At 31.6% G+C, this 24985-nt stretch overlaps 1 protein-coding gene across 3 annotated transcripts in view; it reads left to right on the forward strand.

Moving 5' to 3' along the window:
- LOC143226372 (ecotropic viral integration site 5 ortholog-like) overlaps nucleotides 1-16408 on the forward strand; it is a 122495-nt gene extending 106087 nt beyond the window's left edge. For all 3 annotated transcript variants that reach the window (XM_076457257.1, XM_076457267.1, XM_076457275.1), the window contains 3 exons: nucleotides 1483-1578; nucleotides 5709-5813; nucleotides 11728-16408. In XM_076457257.1, coding sequence (XP_076313372.1) covers nucleotides 1483-1578; nucleotides 5709-5813; nucleotides 11728-11994 — 468 coding nt within the window. In that variant the 3' untranslated portion in view covers nucleotides 11995-16408. The remainder of the gene's footprint in view (nucleotides 1-1482; nucleotides 1579-5708; nucleotides 5814-11727) is intronic.
- Nucleotides 16409-24985: the final 8577 nt, after the last annotated feature.

Here is a 24985-nt window from a genome sequence, read left to right on the forward strand (position 1 = left end):
AGGGTAATTTGTAACTTTCAGGAACAAAAGTATGTTACTTGACAAGCTGTGCAGCAAGCCTCACACCTTACAGCACATAACAAATAAACACATGAACAAATATTTTCAAGTAAAGCACACAACATTCAAATACACCTGGTACCTTAAAACTCAAGAACATATAGGAATAAATTTAACTAGCTATCTTCAACCGCTATCAAATGATAACAATATCCAAGAGGGTATCATGATTGCATTCAAATGTTATATTCAGTAAAAGGTAAAGCAATAATGACTACTGCAGTCTTTGTTCTGCTAGTTTATTAATTAACATAGTATAAATGATTTTTATATTCATGTGAAATCTTTTGTGATTATGGGTTTGCCACTTAGGGACTCATTGTCCTTTTTCATTTTTTTTATGTTATAATTGACAAAAGAAAACCACTAATAAATTTCACAAGGTGCATCAAAATATAAGAAAAATGCAAATGAAGCTAAGTACTTTATGTAATATTATAAAAAGTTGTCCTTAGATAGCTGCACTGAAACTAAGTCTGCCCCTCCACAAAACAAAATTAAGATTCTCTTTCCAGCAACAAATTCCTTGTTCTGCAACAGAAGAATGGCTCACAAGATCATCTATGGTCCATGATGGGGGGAAGACCACTAAAATATTGTAGCTTCCTTAAGTTGATGCTAACCATTAATCTAATTTTAAATAATTTAGCCCTATTATATGTCTCACTGCCCTCTCTCAGTTAAGAAAAGCCAAACTAGAACTGAGTCATGCTTTTAACAGCAAACTATGACTTTCAGATATGTTTACAGAGTGGCAATCAGTACCTTTACTCTCCGTGAGTAATAATTGTAATGTTGTTAGTTAATAAAATATTGAAGAAAATTAGAAATATTTCCTTCATTTATAAAGACAGATGCAAAAAAGAATTTACAATATGACAGACAGTTTAATTTCCATAAATGTACACTAAGAAAGTTGCATAATCTAGTATATATATGCACATATACACAATTTTGCTTATCAGAAAGATACAAAAGAAGAGAAAAGGGAGGAACTGCATTAGTTTGTGCTAACTATATAGATGATATTGGTTAAACTTAATTTTTAGATGTTTGTGAAATATCTAGTATTTATTACTCCTGCATCACATTATTTGTATCATTACATTATAAAAACATTTTGGAATATTCTATAAGTTACAGATTAGAGTATGGATACTCACAGTAAATATCTGATGATAACAACTTTTGTGATAAACAAATTAAATATTAATCTAAAGTAAAATGAACCTTTACTGTTCTACTTTCAAATTTTGGATAGCTAAAAAATATATAAGTTTAAATCTTATGCACTAGGAAAAGCCATTATGTAATTGTTTTTATCTAGCTGTTGTTGCAATAACTAGTTATAAAAAAAAAAAAGTGTATCCTCCTTGGTTTATGTACAAATTTTTTAAAGCTTTAATCTAAGTGATATATCAGGTCAAAGAAGAGCAGATGATGGCTAAAATCAAAGAAGTGGAACATACTCAAGTTATAGCAGAATTGCGACAGAAGATTTCTTCTCTCGAAATCAAGGTATTTACATGCCAAAGTGTCTAGTTATCTTCTACTCAGCTTGAAACATAACTAACTTCATGTAGTTTATTGAACAACAGTACAAAATATATCAAATAAATTAATAATTTTGCATGGTTTGTTCTCTCAGCCTTTGCTTTCAACAACAATGAGAGAATGGTTTTGTTACATAAATTTAATTAATCTAAGATTTTTCATATCAATTCCAAATCTTACCTTATCACATGAAATATACAAATTGTTAACTTGGAAAGGCGGTTTTGCACATGATATTAGTATAAGAAAAATGTGTGTGTTTTTGTTACAGCAAAGCCACATCAGGATATCTGCTCTGTACACTGAGGGGAATCAAACCCCACAATTTAGTATTAAAAGTCAGAATAGTGCCCCACAACTGAAGGGGGCAATAACTAGATCTATTGAAAGACAAGAGTTCTTACGTACCATTAAATATTAATTTTAGGTCTTAACTGTCTATTGTTCGTAAATATTTGTATCATAACAGGTAGGATAGCTCCAAATGTTCTGTGTGTAATAATATTCAAAAACATTATACTTATATTTCTGTGGGGTTAGAATGACAAAAGAATCATTAGAACAGTATGAAAAAAACTGCTACTTTACATTGGTTAAGCTTAACAGTGAAGAACTGAGTAAGGATAGAGTACACAAAATATCAGATAGAGAACAGCATTACCCGAGTTGGAATATCGACATGGGTCGTTGTGAAGGTTGAAGAACTAATAATCACAGAATTATCTAAAAAGAAGAAATAACAGGTTTAAAAAAAAAATTGTTTCTATAATTTTGTTCAAAATTTGAGATTTACAGCCATATGTTTGTATATATTAACTTGTTTTTCCATTAGCAAAAAAAAAAGGTAATATGTTTAAGTTTATTCTCTTTCAATTCGGCCTTGCATGGCCAAGCGCGTAAGGCGTGCGACTCGTAATTCGCGGGTTCGCGCCCGCGTCGAGCTAAACATGCTCGCTCTCCCAGCCGTGGGGGTGTATAATGTGACGGTCAATCCCACTATTCGTTGGTAAAAGAGTAGCCCAAGAGTTGGCGGTGGGTGGTGATGACTAGCTGCCTTCCCTCTAGTCTTACACTGCTAAATTAGGGACGGCTAGCACAGATAGCCATCGAGTAGCTTTGTGCAAAATTCCAAAAACAAACAAACAAAATAAAAATTCTTTCAATTTAGTGTTTTTTTTTCTTAATATTATTCATATAAAAGTTACTGTAAATGTATACCAGAAATGAAAAACAAGTTATTATACTTTTTTATATTCAAAAACGGCTCGTTTGGGTTGAAAATATTTTGCATAGAAGAGCGAACAACGTTTCCACCTTCTTCGGTCATCGTCAGGTTCACAAAGAAAGAAGAAACTGACCACATGTTTGGAAGAGGTGGTATAACTAAGTGTCAGAATGTAGAGGGGGTTTTAGATGTTTGAATATATAATTTTATTTATTTTATTATATTAATATAGGTATAAAGGCGTTCCTTTATATTGGTTTATTTTGGGTTTAAGTTGTTGTATAAGTAAGGCTTCTTTAATTTTGCGTTTGTTTATGTTTGTTTCTTTATTTAGTATTTGAGTGTTTTCTATGGTTATGTTGTGTTTATTTGACTTGCAGTGTTCGAAAACGTGTGAAGGTGACTTTTTATGTTCTTTCAATCTGGTTTCCATTTTTCTACTTGTTTCTCCAATATAGAAGTCGTGACAGTTATCACATTGTATTTTGTAAATAATGTTGGTGTGGTGTTTGTCAGTGTAGTTTTTACATAGTATAGACCTCAGTTTTGTGCCTGGTTTTTGAATAAATTTGGTATTAACTGGAATGTCATATTTTGTTACTAATTTTTGCCAAATGTTGGTTATTTGTTTGCTGATGTCAGGAATATATGGTATACAGCAGTATATGGTTTCGTGATTTTTTGATTCGTGAGATATATTTGCTTTAGTTGGTTGATTTTGCTTTCTGTCTAGGTGTGTGCGTATAATGTTTTCTGCGGTTTGTGGAGGAAACTTATTGATGTTGATGAAGTATTGTTTTATTTTGTCTAATTCATCGTTAATTTTATCTGGTGAGCATAGTTTTATGGCTGTGTTTATTTGGTTTCTTAGTATGTTGAGTTTTTGTTTTGTTTCATGTGCTGAGTCCCAAGGAATGTATAGTCCAGTATGGGTGATTTTTCGGTGGATTTCTGTTTTGAATTGTGTGTCGGTTCTTGTAATTTTGAGGTTAAGAAATGATATTTGATTGCTTTCTTCCTGTTCACATGTAAAGTTAATGTTGGGATGTATAGAGTTAATGTGATTGAAAAAATTAAGTATGTGTTCTGTAGATTTGAATCCCGCAACCGTGTCATCTACATATCTGTACCAGTATAGTGATGGATGTAATGCTGTGTTAATTGCTTGTGTTTCAACTTGTGTCATAAAAATATTGGTTGGAACTGGTGATACTGGGTTGCCCATGCTTAGGCCATTTGTTTGTATATAGTTTTGGTTGTTGAACATGAAGTTGAACGATGACCGAAGAAGGTCGAAACGTTGTTCGCTCTTCTATGTAAAATATTTTCTCAACCCAAACATAGCCGTTTTTGCATATAAATTTCTCAACTTACGTTGGCCTGGGACGGCTATTTCATCAAAGGTCGTCGTAGTATCTCGCTTTTCCCCAGTGTTGTATTTAGTTAGAAGATTGATGTAAGCTCAAGACATCTCGACCTGTCCAATTTTATTCCTGTGTAAAATATTAAAGTAATGTGCAAAGTTTTAACTTTTACTGTTGAGTTTGATGAAGAATCTTTTGAGAAAAGGAACAAATCACCTATGGAAAAAAGTTGCAGTTAAAAAAAGTTTTTCTGGCATGTTTTATAATACTTCACAGATGTCAAAAATATAAAAAAAAAAGTTGTTTTTATTAGGTTTGTAACTAAATATTCTCTGTAGTTTACAATGCTAGTATGTAATGTTTAGGATATGGACGGCCGTAGCCTGCTGCTTAGAGTGCTAAATTATGAAACTGAGAGTTCCATTGTACACGTCCCGTTGCCACCAAATCGCACTTTAGGGTCATGAAATGCATTATAAGAATGATAGTCAAGTCCCAGTATTTGATTATAGTATTTCAAGAGTTTGTGGTGTATGTAGTTGTCTTCTTTCTTGTCTACCAATTCAAAATGAAGGATGGTTAGCACAGATAACCCTTGTGTAACTTTACGCGAATGTTCAAAAGAAGCAAGTGCTTGAAATAGTGTTCCTCAATTAATTTCCACATGGGGACACTTCAGATTGTGACAGTGAAGGCAAGGCATGGGCCCGTGTTTATTGGGGATAATATCATTCACATATACTGTTTCACTTACTTTTGGAACATCTGATAATAGTATTGGCCATGAATCGAGCTTTCCAGAGTTTGATGTGACTAAAGAGTCACCTATTGGGGACCACTAGCTTAAAGTATATCATCTTAGGTATGCTCGTTGTACAACAAAATATCAGTCCTTGTGGGCATTTTTGTTTGCCTATTTCATATTCATCGAGAAGTAAATCTCTGAAAAAATATATTTTACTTTACTGGTAGTCATCCCTTTCTTTACAGACTTAGAATCTGTGTTTCAAGTTATCATACAACAAAATTAAATGTACTTTCGCGGGATCCCCGAAATCTTATGTTTCAAAAGTAAATAATAAAAAGAGTAATAAATACTTTTATTTCTTGATTTTGAAGTCCATATGTCATGCTACTATGTAACCTACAGACGCATAATCCTTCTCATCATTCATGGTATGTACACGTTTTATTCACGTCACGACAGTATAAATTGCAACGTTAAGCATCCTTTACGTAACGTAATTTTAGTACCTATTGGCTGACTGACAAATGACACATTACTGTATTGTGGTGCCAATGGCTGAAATAAGTGACCCATCCAGGCGGCCTTTGACCTCCTTTCGGTAAAATTAGCACCTAGTGTGATTAGTATAACCATTCAATGTTGGTTTTTCTTAAATTACTAAATGTTTTGACATTTTTATATTAAACTGTCAAGTTTAAAACTTCATGTTTAAAATTGTTAATTATTATTTTAATACATTTATGTACTTTATTTTCAGAACCAAGAGTTGATGACAGTTGGACAGCTACGACTTCGACCTGGTGCTATGAATAATGTGGACAGTAAAGATTTACGAGAACGTGTTGCAGATCTGAAGACAGAGGTAAGGTTGCTGTGCTAACTTTAAAATCTTTATTCTTACGTTACGTTTACGCCGTTGAATTTATTAAACTTATAGCAGTGCGAATTTGCATCAAAACAGTAATTTTAACAGAAAGCCATATCCACAGTTGATGACATGATCAGATCAGTTATGAAAGTTTGGGCACATAAATGCATAGTGAGGATCTGTTCAGTACGATACTGTTCATTATAATTCAAACCAGTGCACAGTTTGTAAAACTAGGACAGAGACAATGTATTGGTTTATACATTATTTGGTACTTAACATATTTATAAAACATGGTCTCACAAAATACCACTGTTCTGTATAATAAAATGGAAGAGTGATGAGGCAGTCACTCAATAAAATCAATTCTGTTTGCACATACAGAAGATGGTTTGTTGGAATCTTTGTTTTATTTAATAACTTCAGGAAATGCATGCTTTTTATTCGTTTTTTTCGAGTTAGCTATGAAAAGAAAATAGTACATTGAGCCAATAACAGAAATGAGTAGACTTTTCATAGCCTGAAGTGATGGGACTGTTACATCAGCTTAATGTTTAGCAATACAGAAGCAGATTTTGTCTAAAGAAACAGAAAGGGTCTCTTCAATGCCAGGACATCACATAAGTATCTCTTCTGTAAATAACAACTGTCCATTTTATCTTCTTTTCATGCAAACAGTTAAATTTTAATCTTTCATTTGATGTTTGCAAGTCTATGTCTATCTATCTGTCTCTTTTAGAAGAGTAACCAATGACTACCAGGTTTTATCATTACATAAGAAAAGCTGAATGAAATGCAGAAAGCCATCTCACAATAATGGTCACTCGATTTTAATTACACAAAAGACAGGTTTCTTGAAATAACATCCCATGAAAACTGTTTGTTTTTTGTTTTTTAAGCTTTGGGAAAATAGTATTTGTAGCACACTTAAAAACTATTGTAAGTTAAGAAAATAAGTTAATGTCCATACAATATACTACACAGGGAGTTAACATCTGTTGTTTATAAAGTATATTATCATTACATCATTGCTGACACTTGCCAAACGTCACATTACAGCACACTCATATTTCTTTGCAATGTTGTTTTCCATGTATTACAACTCCATTGTGATACTGCTTTATAATGTTCCCTGTTATATCATGCTTAAATCCTCTGGTATTCCAACTCCAATTAGATTTTCCAATCCAACCTAGTAGCTGCTTGGGATTCTTGAATTGCATCAGAGAATAAACAAGTGAACAACACTTGTTTGAAGAGAAATGTGCTTTCATTAAGGATTGAACTAAAAACTGATTTCAGAAGCATACTTCACAAAATATTTCTCTATATCATAGGCAAGTGAACATGTTTTGATTGTGGAAATACCATACTTGGTTTGTCAACTGAGTTTCCATAATAATTATAATTTTGTATTCCCCACTCAAAGAGACTTATTCTTACTAGGCCAGAATTTGGAGGGAATGTGCTCCTCAGTCCTTCTCTCCCATTTCTGTCATCTACATTGTATTTAATTTGCATCAGAAACCAAAGTTTGTTAACATACATGACCAGTATGTATCATTTTCCTAGAAGAAAACCCACTTAGTTTTTGAAGTTCTGTTATACTGAGGTGATGCAATCATGATAAATTTTCTTTGGTCATATTATCTACAATTCATAACTATAAGGTTGTTGTCATGATATTTTACTGGTTTTGGTGATGCTATATATTAAAATTTTTTAACAAAATATCTTCAATTGTGTTTTGTACCTGGTTTTATATATGTCTAGTGAGATTTGTGTCCGACCTAAAACCATGAGTGGATTTAGTCACTGTTTTGTGTGTAGTGTAGTATAGTGTGGTGAATTTCAGAACAAAATGAACAAACGACCAAATTGTACTTATTTAAAGTTACCTATAGCTTATTAATTGTTGTAGCCTATAGCAAGATTCTTCAATAAAAACCTCAAATTTGTTTACAAGATCTGGTACTCTCATTTAAACTATAGTAACATTGAAAGTACTTAGTATTTCATGATGCCAATAATATATCTTAAAATATCTGACTGACTGGAATAACAACAGACACTCTTTAACACTAATAGAGCACGTCCAATAAAATAAACACAAGAAAGACCTCCTTGGAGCACCGTGGACGTACCCCTTTCTGTAACAGAGAAAAGTAACCTTCAAATAATGCATGGAAATCTTCAGTCATAATAGTATGTAAAGAGAAAAGAATACCAATATTCTGTGTAGACATCTGGCACTGAATGCAGTAACACATTTATATTTTTCCTTTGTCATAAACAGTTTGTTTGTTTAAAAGTAAGCACAAAGTTATGCAATTGGCTGTCTGTGCTCTGCCCACCATGGGTATTGAAACCCAGGTTTTGCAGTGCAGGTCTGCAGACATACCACTGTGCCACTGGGGGACATTGTCACAAACAGATGAATATCTGAATGCATTGGAATCACCATTTGATTTAACATTACATGACATTTGACCTCAAGTCCTGAAAGCCTTATTAGGTAGCTCACCTGAATTTCATCTTGTGGAATACATTTGCAACTTTTGAAATTCAAATAGAATTTACAGTGAAAGGGCTATAATGAAAAAGACAAATCTCATCTATATTAATGGACATTCTTTTGTTGCCCACACATATCATATCAGTCTGCTGCTGAAAGTAGCATTGTAATAAACAAAGAAGTCAGGCTTGAAACTGATGCCAAGGAAATTTATGCTTTCATATATTCCAAGCAGGAATGGAATGTCCAGTCATCCTGCAAAGAGTGCAGTTGTTAAGAACTGTAATGAACTTACCAGGTAAAATGGTTTTAAAATCCAACAAGACCTGAAGCAATTTGAGAGACAACCAGGGGCACTCAGAAACCAGACAGTGACTTAAAGAGAAGACCATACTTTCCAGGCTTTGTTTATGTTATTTATATTTTGTAATTAGTTGTATTGTTTTAAACAACAAATCTGATAAATGTTTTCCATGGACTAAAGACTTTCTAATGTTGTTGATAAATGGCAAAGACAAAATGTTTTGCAGTAAGTAGCCGATAACATGAGCTGTGATCTACGCTGCATGAATTACAGGTAATGTTGCCCATTTCTGCACATTTTCTGTGAGATTGTATTTTTTTAGTGTAATACTAAGTGTAGTAGCAGATGACAAGGCTACAGGAAATGGCAATCAATCATGATGTTATATAAATCAGCACTTTCATAGAAGTTAGGTCAGCTGCAGCTTTAGTGGTATACATGCAATTACAAAACAGTTTGTGAATCAATGAGTCAAAATTCAGGAAATTGAGTGGATTACAAAGAAGGTCACACTTCCAATAACAAATGGCATTTGTTCTTGCTAGACTCCATTTCCTGCTTGCTGATTTCAAGCTTGAATATTGGTTCTAACAAAGCTAATACTTCACACATAACAATAGCTCTGGTCCTAGAGAAGTATAGTTGTAAGATTTGCCTTGCATCCAACTGCTGATAGATAAAGATAAAGAAGCTAGCCATGTTAAAACATAGTCTCTGTGTTTGTTTTGTTGACACCAACAAGTTTTTATACAAAAATGTGGTAGCCTTGTAATTTTAAAATTATGATCATTTAGAGCTTTTCTTACTGATACTAATATAAAACTTAAAACGTTAGAGTAAAGAATAATGAACATTTTTAATTATAAGTTTTACATTCAAGTTGACCATTACTGTCATTAATTAAAGTATCTAGAAAGGTTAACTGATCATTTTTATATGTTCTCTGTAAAATTTGTACTTTCATGTTTGTTATTTTGGCTTAGAAATGGGGAGTTGTGTTCAAATTCTTTGAGTATATGGTACAAGTATGACCAATATATCATTAATAGCATAAAAATATCAAAGGCATTGGACATTGTTTTCCAAGAAAGCAAATATTAGCCACAAAAAAACTAATCATATATATATGTATATGCAATCTATTTTATTCTAAAGTATATCTTTGAGCTAAAAATGTGATCCTTGATGACAAACTTTATGAATTTTTAAACACTCATGTTTAAAAGACTACATAAAGCTAACATAGTTACTTAACTTAAACCTGTGTTTCCAAAACCCTTTTAGTCTGAGGCTCCCTTGATGTGAATAAAAAAAAGTTTGAGGCCCCCCACCCTATAACTTCAGCATTGTGATTGAAAAACAGTGGTGTAGTAAAAACAACATCTCCTTTCAACATATTCTATCATTTAATTAATTCAATATAATATTTATCAGCTTATTTTATATAGAATTAAATTAATTTAACAGCTATGCTTTCACTCCATTATATGATAGCCCTCCAGAAAAAGTTTCATGGCCCTCTGGGGAAACGTGGCTCTTACTTTAGGAAATACCTCCCTAAACAACTAAAACTACAATTCCAGATAACCAGTGTTTGTTAAATTATAATACACTGGTAAACAAGATTTATACATAAAAACAAAATGAACAGTTGATTTTTTATATATCAGTTTTTTTTAATAAATAAAAGAAGCATTATAGTTATTTCAAATTCATATATATATATATCTTTTTTTTTTAGGATAATTGAGGTTTTCAAGACACTTTATTATGAGGAATTACTATCTAGTGTAGTACATTTTGGCTTATAGATTTCTTCCAGAGCCAATAGCATGGTCCACTGAACAGGGTGTTCAACAGATATGATAATACAGAGTATGGGTTCATTTACTTTCTGCACTCTGTTTCAGTAAGTCAGTGAAGAAAGCACCAGTTAAAAAACTGCACAACAACAATCTTTATTGAGACAAAGTACAAACACAATAGATTTATGTACAAAACAACACAAGAGAAAAGCATAGCTGTGAATAAGTAGAAGATGGGTAAAGAAACCTTTAATGTTTCTCTCTTTCTAGTCCAGTGTGAGCCTCCTGTGAGCTGCATTAGAATGAAAGTTAAATTATAAAGATAAATCTATACAACTTCATGAAAAAACAAAGACTACCTTGAAAGTTTCATAAAGTATACATTTCTGTACAAAACCTTAGCTACATCTGAATCTTATTAAAAATGTAAATCTGTGAAAATTTGTCTAACAGGGGAGTAGATTTTGATTCCTAACAACAATGGGACACACAGGCTGTTCTCTCTACACTCATCAAACACATAACTTACAAGCATAAGAGTTCAAGTTCAGGTACATGTAAATTCCAATCCATTAGACATTTTAGTGAAAGACAAGGCAGTTGGTTATTTCAAGATACTGCAAGTGAAACCACAGTTGTCTTTGTGGCAAAGGAACACACTTAATAAACAGTTAGTTTATCTTAATCCCACATGCAGCTAAAATAAAGAATAGTTGAGCTGGTTACTTGAAAAAAAACTCTGTTCAAATTGAACTGGGAATAAATAGAAATTTATTTGTAGGCAGCTAAAATATGTACCACACTACTTATGACACATTTTTAACTCTTAAGTTTTCGTTTACAAATTTGTCTTAATTAGAATTTAAAGAAAGAATACTTTAAATGTTTATCACTTAAGTTCTTTGTTGCTCACAAAGCTGTATTTATTCTACTAGGAAATAGCTGTAAACCCTTATAAGTATGCAAATATCAACCTCCCAAACAAGCTTAATGTATACTACATGTATTAAGTGAATGTGACATAGTCATCCATTCAAGTCATTTAAAGATTCTAAGGCTAATGATAAACATGACTCGAATTTGAAAGACAGTTTGCTTATCAAAATTCTTAGGTCCACAGCTTAGTTAGTGAACACCGTATTATCTTTGTGTTTTAAGGTACAAAGCAGAGTAATTTGGATTTTATACATACTAAGGTTTTTTTCTAATTTACAAACTTGTTTAGTAAAATTTAAAACAATAAGTGGTTGCAAGAATATTTCTTGATAAGTTAATTTTCCTCAGATAATTCGTTTGGAAACTCTGAATAAGAAGTTGACATCTGCTGTGGCCATTCAAGCTTTACAAAGTCCAAGTAGCCCAACCAGTAGTATTTCAAAAGACAGTTCTTTGACTAACCTGAGCTGCTTATTAGAACTAGCCATGAGTCGAAGCAACAGCTTCTGTGATGACTCACTGTGTGAACTTCTTCAACTTGGAGTAGATCAAAGTCAACTAACTTCCAAAGATCTGCTGAATAAGAACACCAAAGTGAATGGTGAGGCTAGCTAACTGTCAAATAGTCATTCTACTGATTCAAAAAGATATGCTCATCAAAACAAAAGCTTCATATACATCTAAACAGTAGAACGTATATATATATATATATATTTCCTAAGCTAGGTAAATTCCCCTTTTTTTGAACTTCTTGAAACATTAAAAAAAAATTAGAAAAAAGTTTTAAGAATAATATTTGTTGTAGCTTTATTGAATTAGTACTTTGCATATGTTTTTAAAAATATAAATAATATGTTTATGTGTGTGTTTGGTGTTATAATGTCAGTTTATGTCTGATCCTTGGTTATGAAATCAAAGAGCCTAAATGAATATATAACACATTGTTCCAGTCAAGGCTTAGTTAGAAAATGTAATTTCACAGATTGTTCGGCAGTACTTGCTTCTGTGTTTGTGGTTGTGTAGTTGCTCCGTCCATGTATTTAGTTTGTTTGATAAATGCTGGTTGTTGCTTGATGTCACAGTGATACAAATGCCAAGAAAACAAAAATTGTCTGTTGATATTATAGTTAATAGATTTTTGTTCTTTTATAGATTTTTCAAGTGTTCAGGTTGCTGGTAATCTGGATCTTGATACTGTTGTTATATAATTGAAAACTTTAAGCAGTAAAGACTGAAGTCCTTATAATAGTCTGTCCTATACATATAGAATGCTAGATAGATACTGTTTATAGTTGTCATGGAGCTTGGATAGGCCACTATTTAGATGTCAATATTGTTCAATAGTTAGAAAGCCATTAAGATTGTTATATCATCTAGGGTGAATCCTGTACATGTGTATATTATATATTGTGATAGGTTAAGATCATCATTTAAAATGATAAATGACTCTCACTAGTTGATAAAAAAAAAAAACAGAAAAAAATTAAATTATTCAGAACTTTGATGAAATATTCTTTTAAATGTTATTGATATCCCAGACATACTATTTAATTTCTTACTGGAAAAATGCAGAAAATTTTTAATTAATATCTTATTGCACATCTCATCTTAGAATATGACTTTTACCATAGCATTTAAAAATGTATTGGAATCAGTATTTGCTTGTACAATTTAGAGCTATCTTGGTTTAAAACTGTTCTAAAGCATGTAAATCAGCATCTTAAAATAAACATGTAATCACAGAGATTACAATTGTGTTGTCTCCTACATACCAAACATGAAAACTGAAGTTAACAGTATGAATATATTTTTCAAAAACGTTTTTATATGTCTAGTTGGCCTTATGTTTCACATATGAAAATTCGTTTTGTTAATGTAATCTATGCTTTAAAATGATTATTACTACAATAATTTTAAAGGTTAGATTAACAAATGAAGTTCTTAGAACTGACTACATAAATATTAAATAACTTAACCATCATTTTATAGCATGAAACTAAAGATTCTTTTCCACATGTTTAAACTTTTAACCAAAGTTAACAATGACAATTTTATCAAAGATATACCTTAAAATGAGGTAAAAGCTCATGAAGAATTTGTATTCATATGCATTTTCCCCATGAATCCTCTGAAGTATAGATTACTACTGCCAAAAACTTAGATTAGGTATAAAAAATAAGGGGGGGGTAAGTGTACAGTACTTAATTTAATTGGACTGTAGTTATATGTCGTTTTAATCTCAAAAAATGGCCTTTGTAAACATGTTTTTGTTTTAATTTTAGAAATATCATATACTATTGCACAGTAAATATCATATACTATTGCACAGTAAATATCTTTACTTTTGTTATTATTTATAAGTTTCAAAAATAAAGTAGTATCTATTAAAACTTATAGCTTTTAGCCACTAGTAGAAATATTAACATTAGTTGTGTTGGATATTCACTAGTGAGCCTATTATTTGAGTTTGCCTGTATAAATTGCAGTTTAATTTGAACTTATTCACACTTACATAAAAATTCACTAATTATCTCTTCTTCTTTTTTTTTTTATAGCCAAAACATTACAGTAATCACATTATGAAAAACAAGGTCTGTGTGTAATTTCTGGCCACAGTTAAATAAATTGGTTATTCTTTGGCTATATTTCAGCTAAACTAATTGAAAAAAATTCTTATATAATTTCCATTTTGTAAGACAAAAAAAAAAAGATTAAGGTAATAGGAGCACAAAATAATAGCATTAAAATTGTATATACTTAACCACATAGACAACAAAGCTATGAAACTTCGAGGTTAAACAATTGCTAAGTTTTTATATTTTTTATTTTAAAAAGATATTTTGAGCCAGTGATCTTCATTAGATTGTACAGCTTACAATGAAACTCTTTATTAAGCAAGCATAGAAAATCTTTATTAGAACTCCAACTTAATGTTTCCTCCCATTATTAAAAATAAACTATATTGTGAAAATTATATAGAAAACTATACCACTCAGAAAATAAAATAAAAAAATTATAGTGTAAAGTACAATAAGTTTACTTATTAATACTGTGGCAAAGAAAATTATTCTGTATACTCCTTCAACACCCACAATATGTTTTGTAATACAAAAGCAACAAATTGAAATACTCTTAATTGTCTTATCATAATAGTAAAAACTAAAAGTATACAAGAAAAGCTGATGTACAATAAGGTATCCTGCCAGTAGTAAACAAAAAAACCTATGTTGTGAAAACCAAATGGACTAACATTTACTGCCTATAGTAAACAAAAATAATTTAAAGTAATTTAAAAGTAAGCATAGTGATATGTTTTGCCAATGATATAATGAAAAATCTGAACAATGACACTAATTATTGTAACATTTCCTGCCAGTAGTAAAATAAGTATTAAACTTACTTAAAAATAAAATGTAGATTATATAATAAAGTGTGATATATCTATATAAAACAAGAGAGAAATACATAATCATGACCTTAGTTGTTGAACTTACCAGGTAATTAATACCAAGCTCATTTTTCCCACACTGGTTTTATATTCCTCTTCAATTAGGAAGTCAGTACATATAATTATCATTCTATTTTTGATGCATGTCACCTAGAATACCTATTAAAAATTACATAGATTGATTTACCATACTTTCTTTAAAAATTCTAATATATATATATGTACCATTCCTCTTTCTGTTATCTATTGCACAAGGCTGTTTTCTTAAGTTTGGTTTTCACACATGTGAAACAACTGCTAAAATTATAAAAAAATTACTATTTTGATTTAGTACATTTTACTGTTGGATGTTTCTCAGAACAACTGGTGTGGGTATTAACACTTTTATTGATAAGTAGTGAACAACGTTTTGGCCTTCCTAAGTCATCTTCAGGTTGACACAAAACACCTATTGAGGTTGAAACATTGTTCTCTGTTTATCAATAAAAGTGTTAATACCCATTCTAGCCATTCTGAGAAACATTTTTATTTCAAGTGGGTTTCATGTGATCAAAAATGTTGGATGTGTTGTATTTACTTTCATTATTTACATTATCTGTTGCTGTAATAAAAATATTGTTGAAATTATACAGATGTATCAGATTATTAAACTTCAAGCATAAGAGTTATATTAAATTCCAAATTGCTGTTAATTATGTATTTATAAACATTTTACCAGATAGAATGTGTGTTTATGTGTTGTATTTTTTAAATATGAATTTGTTATTTTATATTGATTGTAATTTACATTTAATAATATAAAATATGTGTGAAGTTCTAATTTGTCACCTAAATCGAGCCAATACTTATCAGAAGACTGAAAGTATAGTTTTTGGCTCTTTTACGAATTGGTGTTCACAAGATTTCTAAGCAATCCATACAAATAATTTTTTTTTTTAAACAATGGTACACGGTATAAAAATATCTGTTTTAACTAATGCTTGTAACAGAACATCTCAATCAGGAAACTAGGTAAGATTGTCTTGAATTAATCTCAGAGATATAAAGAATTACCTTCTTTTTTTTCCCCAAAGAACTTATCAGTGTATGCTATACTTTTAGTCAGACAAACATACATACACACAATTTCAGTAGATAGCCAGTCTAATTTAGTTTGGTTGTTGAAAAAGCTACATAATAAACTATATGTGCTTTGCCCACCACAGATATCAGATCCTGATTTTTAACATTGTAAGCCTGTCTATAGTTACTGTTGAGCCACTGGGTAGCTACCCCATCTAACATACTACTGTAAAACATTTAAGTAGTTAAGTGACTTTTGAAACTTGTACAACTTAACTTTTATTTTGCTTTAAATATGTTTTAATTTTCTTATGTTTAACTGATAAATATTATACTGTAGTCATTTGATACTTGAAAATCATTGCAACAAAACAGTTATTCTTGTAAATCTTAAGTGAATGGATAAAAAGCACAAAATGAAAAACTTGTTTAATTAATGCTTCTTTATATAATCAAATGTTTCTCATTTTTATTTCTTTGTATCCGAATCTGAAAAATAAATAGTTTCATTCCTTGAAATTTGACATAATTATCATAAATTACAGATTACAACTTACCACACAGATGTCTCCACATTTTTAAAAATATTCATTGTGGATAATTTTAGTACACACTATTTCAAGACATTTACACATTCAATTCTCTTTGTTTTCATGCAGTTTGGTCATGTATTAACTATTTTATTTTGATACTAAGTCATTCATTACTTTGAGGGGATACAGTGTAAAACTTCAGATTTGAAGTAATAAAATATTTCTAAAAACTTCTAGAGAAGGCAGAAGTCTGCAAATTTGCCCATTTTTACACAGAAAATGGGTTAATTTTCGAAATTTTATTATTCACATCACAAAAGCAAAGCACAGTTTTAAGGAAATAATGACCATTTTCTGTACTTTTACAACATAAGCAATTAAGAAATAACACAAACTCTCTAGGAAGAAAAGTTGTGTTACACAGTGTTATCGAAGTAAAAAATGTATACGCGTTTTATTTTGCTCTGATATACAACTAAAATCGTGAAAATCATAAGTAAGTTGAAGTGATGGAAATTAAAGAAAGGACACAATATTAATTTTCCCTAAAACAGGTCTGTTTCAGTAACATATATCTGAACATATTTATATTGCATGTAACATCTATACGAATAGGAATATTAATTCACTTCTTATATTTATGATTAGAAGACTTTACATGAAGAGTAGATTATAAAACACGTGTGAATCGGAAAACATTTGTCAAACTTCTTTGAGGCTTTTGTTGTTCTCTATTTCACTTCCATTTGTTAGCCAATAATAATATAATATTAACTTTTTAGTAACCATTTCACTTTTTACTCTTTAAAACAACAGAGCTTTTCAAAATATCACATAAACACAAGTTACACATCAGTGATTATATCAAGGTGCAGAAAACATTAAGCTGAAACAATAACTGCCTTATTTAAATAAATACTTTTTACATTCAGATGAAGAATTTTCTTTTCATTTCTAGATAAGTTTATAACTCAGAGTTTCGTGGTCCCTTTGTGGTTTATCTTAATTTGTTTTGTTTTTAATAAATACAGGTCTTGGTGAGTGTATCTTAAAGTTAAACAAAATCTCATACAGTTTACGTAGTCATTGACTAGTGAGAAGGTCCCAGTAGTTACTCATGTATCCTTTTGAAGCATTTATTTATGCTGAAACCAGTAGTATTTTGAGCACAGTTTTTATTGTCAAGTTATTATCTTGACAATAGCCACAGTTGAGACTTGGTTTATAGCTTTTGTTATATAAAGTTTTGTTGCTTTTTTGTATGCGAGAACCTTGTAATATTAGGAAATGAAGCACAAAAGCTCATAAGATTATGACATTTCTTAAAATATTTTTTACAATAATCTCCATTTTCTTATGAGCACACCATTTTTGAAAAAATAGCCATTTGGAACTTTCTTCAGTTCATCTTTTGGAAGTGCATATTTAAATAATGAAAAGATCTGCAGATCGTTTTCCTGATCAATGATCAGTTTACTTCTCGCAAATAAACTTCACCAGTTGAATCAGATTCCTCACTTCCATCATTGTAACTCATCAATGAGTTTTTAGTGGTAACAGTTATTCAGAGGATTCTCTTTGGATTCAAAACATTTCTTTTTGGCTTAATATATTTGCCTAAGCTGAACTCACAGCACATGAAGGAAACTTATGGATTATCCTCAACAACAACATCATCTTTATATGAAACAGTGATCGGTTCACTAACCATCTTGGGTTTGTTAACAAATTTTCCCCTAGTCAAATCATTTCCAACAATAATGACATACTATTAATTGGCACAGTAGGTCTCACTCCACCCACAACTGGTCTTGAAACTAGGTCTGATGTTAAATAAATGTCATGAAGAGGAACATTATCAAAGCTACCTTCAATACCATGAGTGATGATAGACCAGCAATGGCAGAACTCAAACCTAAAGTCAATATACCCTCTAACAATGGTAGTTAAGTCGCTCTAGTATCACATAAAATACATACGGGTGGGAGATTAACAGTCTCGTATATGAAATTACAGAACCAACAGACACAAAAAGTTTAAATTCCTCCCTAACAACGTTTGCCCTTTTATCAGTGGCTAAATCAACAACATCGAATGATCTAGTAAAACTAAATCCAGATGTGGACACACTCATAAACACCTCAATGAGATCCCCACTAGCTCTTCTTTTTTCACAGGAAAACAATTCGAGAAATTTCAGCCTCTCCTCACATGACAACCCCTTCATCCTAGACACCATTCTAGTAACCCTTTCCAAAAATCCTATTTGCCTTACCACCTGCAATAGCACGTTGCTTGGATTGCTTTTAGAGACTGATCAACTGTTACACCAAGATCTTTATCTTTCATAACACTGTTAAGGTTATTCCCATTCAAATCATACTAAAAATTCAAGTTATGATAACCCACATGCATTATTTTTATATATGCCAAAGGATTTGTTAGACAAGATTTTCCCTCAGTAAAACAATCTTGACTATTCTATAAAAATCTAAAGTTTGTTAAATGGCTTTGTAAAACATCTAACAGACATCCCTAAATGTTCTGACAGCTGATGTAAGACTAATAGGTCTAACACTACTGGATAATATTTATCACCTGCCTTGAAAAGACAGTTACATTAGCTAACTTCCAGTATGATATCAAAGTCCACACACACACATAGGTTCAATTACTGTGGAACATTCATCAAAGTCCACACACACACATGGGTTCAATTACTATGGAAAATTCATCAAAGTCCACACACACATGGGTTGAATTACTGTGGAACATTTCATACCAATATGCTTGACTGTACTATTTTGTACTCACATATTCTGGAGTATCACACAGTCTCTCCGCAGGGCGACAGTTCGAATCCCCGTCACACCAAACATGCTCACCCTTTCAGCTGTGAGAGAGTGATAATGTGATAGTTAATCCCACTATTCGTTGGTAAAAGAGTAGCCCAAGATTTGACTAACTGCCTTCCATCTAGTCTTACACTACTAAATTAGAGACGGCTAGCGCAGATAGCCCTCGTGTAGCTTTACGCAAAATTCAAAATAAACCAAACCAATCCCACTGATTTATGCTAGCATGCGTATCTGTATTATCGGTACGTGTATGGGATTAATAATTTATTTACCATGTTACAAAAATTACAGATCTGGCTAGTTCAACACCTTGAAATATGCATTCTGTTGTCATATAAAAGCGTCTGCTAATCCTTCAGAAATTAAAAGTGAGATTTTAACGTAAATTATCTAATGCGTTATATTTGCAAAGAATACCTTAGCCAATTAAACAAGACAACATAAAAACAAACAAAATATTTCAGTTGAACACAATTACATGAAACGGATTTAAAACGCTAAAATCAGGGGTTCGATTCCTCTCGGTGAACTCAGCAGATAACCTGATGTGGCCTTGCTATACGAAATACACACTAGAATTATTTCTTGATGATTGGAGTACTAACTAAATGTCAGAATTATCTGTGTAGATGTTCTTATTTTGTATAGCGATTAACTGGATTTAAATGAACAATAAAGAACAAAATCATTATTGATTTAGACCAAGCATCTCCTTTATTGTATTCCTTTGAAAAAAAGCTTCGTCAACTAGTTAAAAGTAGCTGGTGCATTACACAGACCTATTTACATAATGGAGAATCCAAACATCTAACATCTTAAGGTAAAATGAGTCTTGCTTTACTCATCCACCTCAACTTGCCAGTATTAAACCATGGAACATTGTTTGAATACACAGAGGAACCATAACTCTCTTCTATACGTGCACTGGAACATTCCTCTATTCCTTGGACTCGATCTGGGAAGAATTTGGTAATTTTCTATAAAACATCAGCTCATTTGTTTCAAAAGTACGACTGACTAACAAATTCCATACACGTGGTATCCAACCGAACTGAGCTGGAGATCTATTTTTCTTCTAATGTCTAGGTTATTGATATTTATCCGAATAAAATAAATATTCTCTTCCCATAATGAAAACGTAAAATGGGGATTTTCAAAAATTACAAGAACAAGATAGGTTGTGTAAAGTGAAAATTCAATAACAAAAACTGAATGAGCACAGAAGATTTATCTTTCAGACATAACATTAACATTATTCTTGCTAGTTACAAGTATTTATTTTGACTCTTCTAAATATTAGAATTGTTAGAAATTGAGTCAAAATAACAATTTGTAGCTAGAAACTGAATTTCAAACCAATGCAGTTGAGAACATTAATAGCTCATTGTGTGGGTTTGTTCATAACAACAAAATAAATCAACAGACAAGTCACTTGTGAAAAATGGCTTTTAGTGTAGTTTGAGAAGATATAAGAGCAGGTATAAACTAATAAGACTTAAGTAAGAGAAATTTAAAAAATATATCAGTGTATATATATATATATATATATAAATACAGGGAACAGTGTGTGTGTTTACATATATATATATATACAAATACAGGGAACGATGTATGTGTTTACATATATGTATATATATACAAATATAGGGAACGGTTATGTGTTTACATATATGTATATGAATACAAGGAATGGTGTGTTTGTTTACGTATATATATATATACAGGGAGCGGTGTGTGTGTTTAAATATATATATATAAATTCAGGGAGTGGTGTGTGTGTGTTTACATATATATATATAAATACAGGGAACGGTGTGTGTGTTTACATATATAAATATAAATACAGAGAGTGGTGGGTGTGTTTACACACACACAGATATATATATATAAATACAGGGAGCGGCATGTGTGTATACATATATACTCTTTAAAAAAAGAAACGCAAAAGGCAAAATATGAGACAAATTGTTAACAAGTTTATTCCGGGTAGTTCTGTATGACATGTGTGAAACCTTGCACATTCACTGCTGAACATCCAAAGACTGCAAAGGCAAAGTCCACGCTCACTAGGTGAAGTTTAACGTCCCTCAACGTCAATAACGAGTATGCCCCCCGTGAGCATCAATAACTGCTTGGCATCTCCTGCCCATGGAACCGACGAGATGACGAATCACATCCCATGGAATGGCTGTCCACTCAGCCTGCAAAGCTGCTGCAAGCTGAGGTAGAGTTTGCGGTTGAGGTTGTCGCCGTCGCAGACGTCGGTCCAACTCGTCCCAAAGATGTTCGATGGGGTTTAAATCTAGTGATCTGGAGGGCCAGGGAAAAACGTTGATGTTGTGGTGTCTCAAGAAGACAGTGGTGAGTCGGGCTGTGTGAGGACAGGCGTTGTCATGTTGAAAAACGTCGTTGACGTTCACCATGATGGGTTGCACATGGGGCCTAAGAATCTCGTCGACGTATCGTTGGGCCGTAAGATTCCCTCGAATGTGCAAAAGGTCTGTTCTGGCATTGTAGGCGATGGCAGCCCACATCATGAAGCTGCCACCACCAAATCTGTCAACATCCTGCACACAGTTTGCTGCAAAACGTTCACCTCGGCGACGGTAAACACTGGTCCTTCCATCCTGCCTATGAAGCATAAAACGTGATTCATCGCTGAACCAAACATGCCTCCATCGCCGATGAGGCCATACCCGATGTGCCCGAGTCCACTGCTATAGATTCTCAATAATTCGATCCTAAGAGACGAGGAGTACCGAGTGTGTGTATGACAAAGCCACATCAGACTATCTGCTGAGACCACCGAGGAATATAGAGTGTGTGTATAACAAAGCCACATCAGACGATCTGCTGAGTCCACCGAGGAGTATCGAGTATGGGTATAACAAAACCACATCAGACAGGTCAATGTTGGAATGTCCCATTAGTATTATGGATATACAGGAGACCTAAGTGCCTTTAAGACATACATGTCACCTGGGAGTGATGGGCTAACAGTAGAATTCTATCATGTGTTTATACCAAGATTTATTAAAGAATTTTGTCTACTTATACAGGAAATCCACAGAACTAGCATTCTACCAGAAAGTATAAAACAAGTATTTTTATGTCCTAAAAATGGAAATAGTCAATATCTAAAAAAATGACGTCCAATAACGTTTTTAAATGTTGATTACAAGGTTGTCAGGAAAATATTGGAAAAACGTTTGTCAAAAGTCGTGGATGACATAGTTTCACCCCATGGATCTGGTGGAGTAAATAACAGAGAAATTTTAGATGGAGCTATGGTTTTAAAAGATGTCATTACTTATGCCCAGGATCAGAAAGAACAAGGAATTCTGTTGAAGATTGACCAATCCAAAGCATTTGATCGAATTAATGGTAGGTATTAATTTAAAGTTTTACACACTTATGAATTTAGCAAATATTTTATTAAATGGGTTATAATATGTTATTTTGAAATATTTAGTCGAACTAAATTTAATGGTTTTCTCATATCACTAATACCAATAAAAATTGAAGTACATCAGGGATGTGCCTTGTTAGTCCTGTTCTACGTTTTAACTGCAGTACCATTTCACTACAATTTATTGTATCGTAAACTTGTACAAGGAATACCTGTAACAAATAAGGATATTTTTCTTCACTATCAGCATGTGGATGACACCACAATTACGGTAAGTTATGTTAATTTTTTTAATATATGTACAACAGATTTTCGGAAGTTATGAAAACGCTTCAGGATCGAAAGTCAACTGAAGCAAATCTAAAATATTATGGTTTGGTAATTTTAAGAATAGACGTCCAGCTGATGCAGCAAGATTCTCAATTTCAATTTTAATATCCAGTGTTGCTAATGGTGACTTGAACATACATGATGTTAAATTGAAGATACAAGCATGGCGAATTAAATATATATGTAATTATCTAAACACAACCAAATCGTTATTATATAAACCTGTTATACAGTATTGCCTAAATTTATCTGGATATCTAAAATTAGATTGGATAGTTTTTAAATGTCATATTCAACAAAAATATAAAAAAGATATGCCATTGTTTTATAAAGAATTATTGTTAGATTGGTCTGATATAGATAAACCATGTTCTGTATTTCCAGATAGTCTACAAGGTATTATGAAAGAACCACTATTTTTAAATCCACACATTGAAACAGTTGACGTTAATTATTTTTATAATGAACTAATGATTAAAAGTGATATTGTTTGTATTAAGGATTTATGTTACGAAGTAATGCTAAGATTTAAAAAAAAATGCTATATTAATTAAATGTTTACTGGAAAATTTTCCATCTTTGACAAATACCACAATTAATAGCTTTGAAAGATATTTTCAAACATTATGGAATGCTATTCCTTAGAGTTGGAGAGAGGCGGTTGAGAAGTTTACCTATTCAGTCGAATATGATTTGAGAGTGTTACATCACACAATTTATGTTCAAGTTAATAATAAGTTGGTTGATGCTGCTAATATATTCGTAAAAATCAGTTAAGTAAGAACAGAGTTAAACTTAGTTGGGATCTACTGTTCAATGTTATCGAGGCTCCACAATGGCGAACTATGTGGAATAGTGTATATTCAGAGTATAATGAAAATCCAATGGCTGATATATATTATTTATTTTTATATAAATCATTGATAACTAATACGAAACTAAAAAATATGAATTTGCTACAAAGACAACAACTCTCATAATATACTAAATTCATATATTTTAGTTTCGTATTAGTTATCAATAATTTATATAAAAATAAACAATATATATCAGCCACTGGATTGAACACCTTTATATGGAATGCGAAAAAACAATGTCTCTTTGGAATTTCGTTAAGAATCTTTTTTAATTAATCACAAAGAAGCCTGTTAATATTAAACAATTTAAATTAATAATAATATCTGGATATTGCAATGGAGAAAAATAACTACAACCGATAATGTGTTGTGCCATCTCATTAGTTAAATATGCTGTGTTTACATCTTGGAAAATAACAAGAAATGATAAAACTAAGCCTAATCTTTTTGTATATTATAAAGACGAACTTAAGAATAAAATATATTTTGAGATTCAAGTTCAAAGACAAGGTACAAATGTTTATTCACTGGTATGTGGATACAAGTGTAGCAGAGTTACAAGAATATAAAATACAAATCAAATTACCATATAGCAAAGTAGTTTATTTTTAATATGAAAGTGAAAAGTTTTCTGTAATATGAAAATATTTTTGTAAATGTCACATGTCTGTATTTCTGTATATATGTACATATGTATTGGTTTTTATCTTTCATCTTGAATGAGAGTAATAAAAATGCACTCTCTTAGCATGTGAGATGCACTGGGATTGATACCCGACGTTTCTAATCTATCATTTTCGAAAGGTTCTTTCGCTACTGGACTTTCATTCCGTAAATAACTGTCTGTATGTTATGAGTTGTATATCAATACTTTACTTTATTCAACATAGGATGAAATAATTTATTGTTTTTGAGAAATATATATTCAACTATGCTTATTTCATCCATAGTCTGATGTGAGTGTCTTAAAGCCTCAAATTATATATTATTTTGTTTAATAAGAAACTACAATTCTGAGATGTTCATGGTTTGTATGTTTAAGTGGCAGCTAGATCAACATGTTTCGTATTATTTCTGAAACTGAAATTATAATCTAATTTACATAACAG

Source organism: Tachypleus tridentatus, chromosome 1 (assembly GCF_004210375.1).
Source record: "Tachypleus tridentatus isolate NWPU-2018 chromosome 1, ASM421037v1, whole genome shotgun sequence".
NCBI lineage: Eukaryota > Metazoa > Arthropoda > Merostomata > Xiphosura > Limulidae > Tachypleus > Tachypleus tridentatus.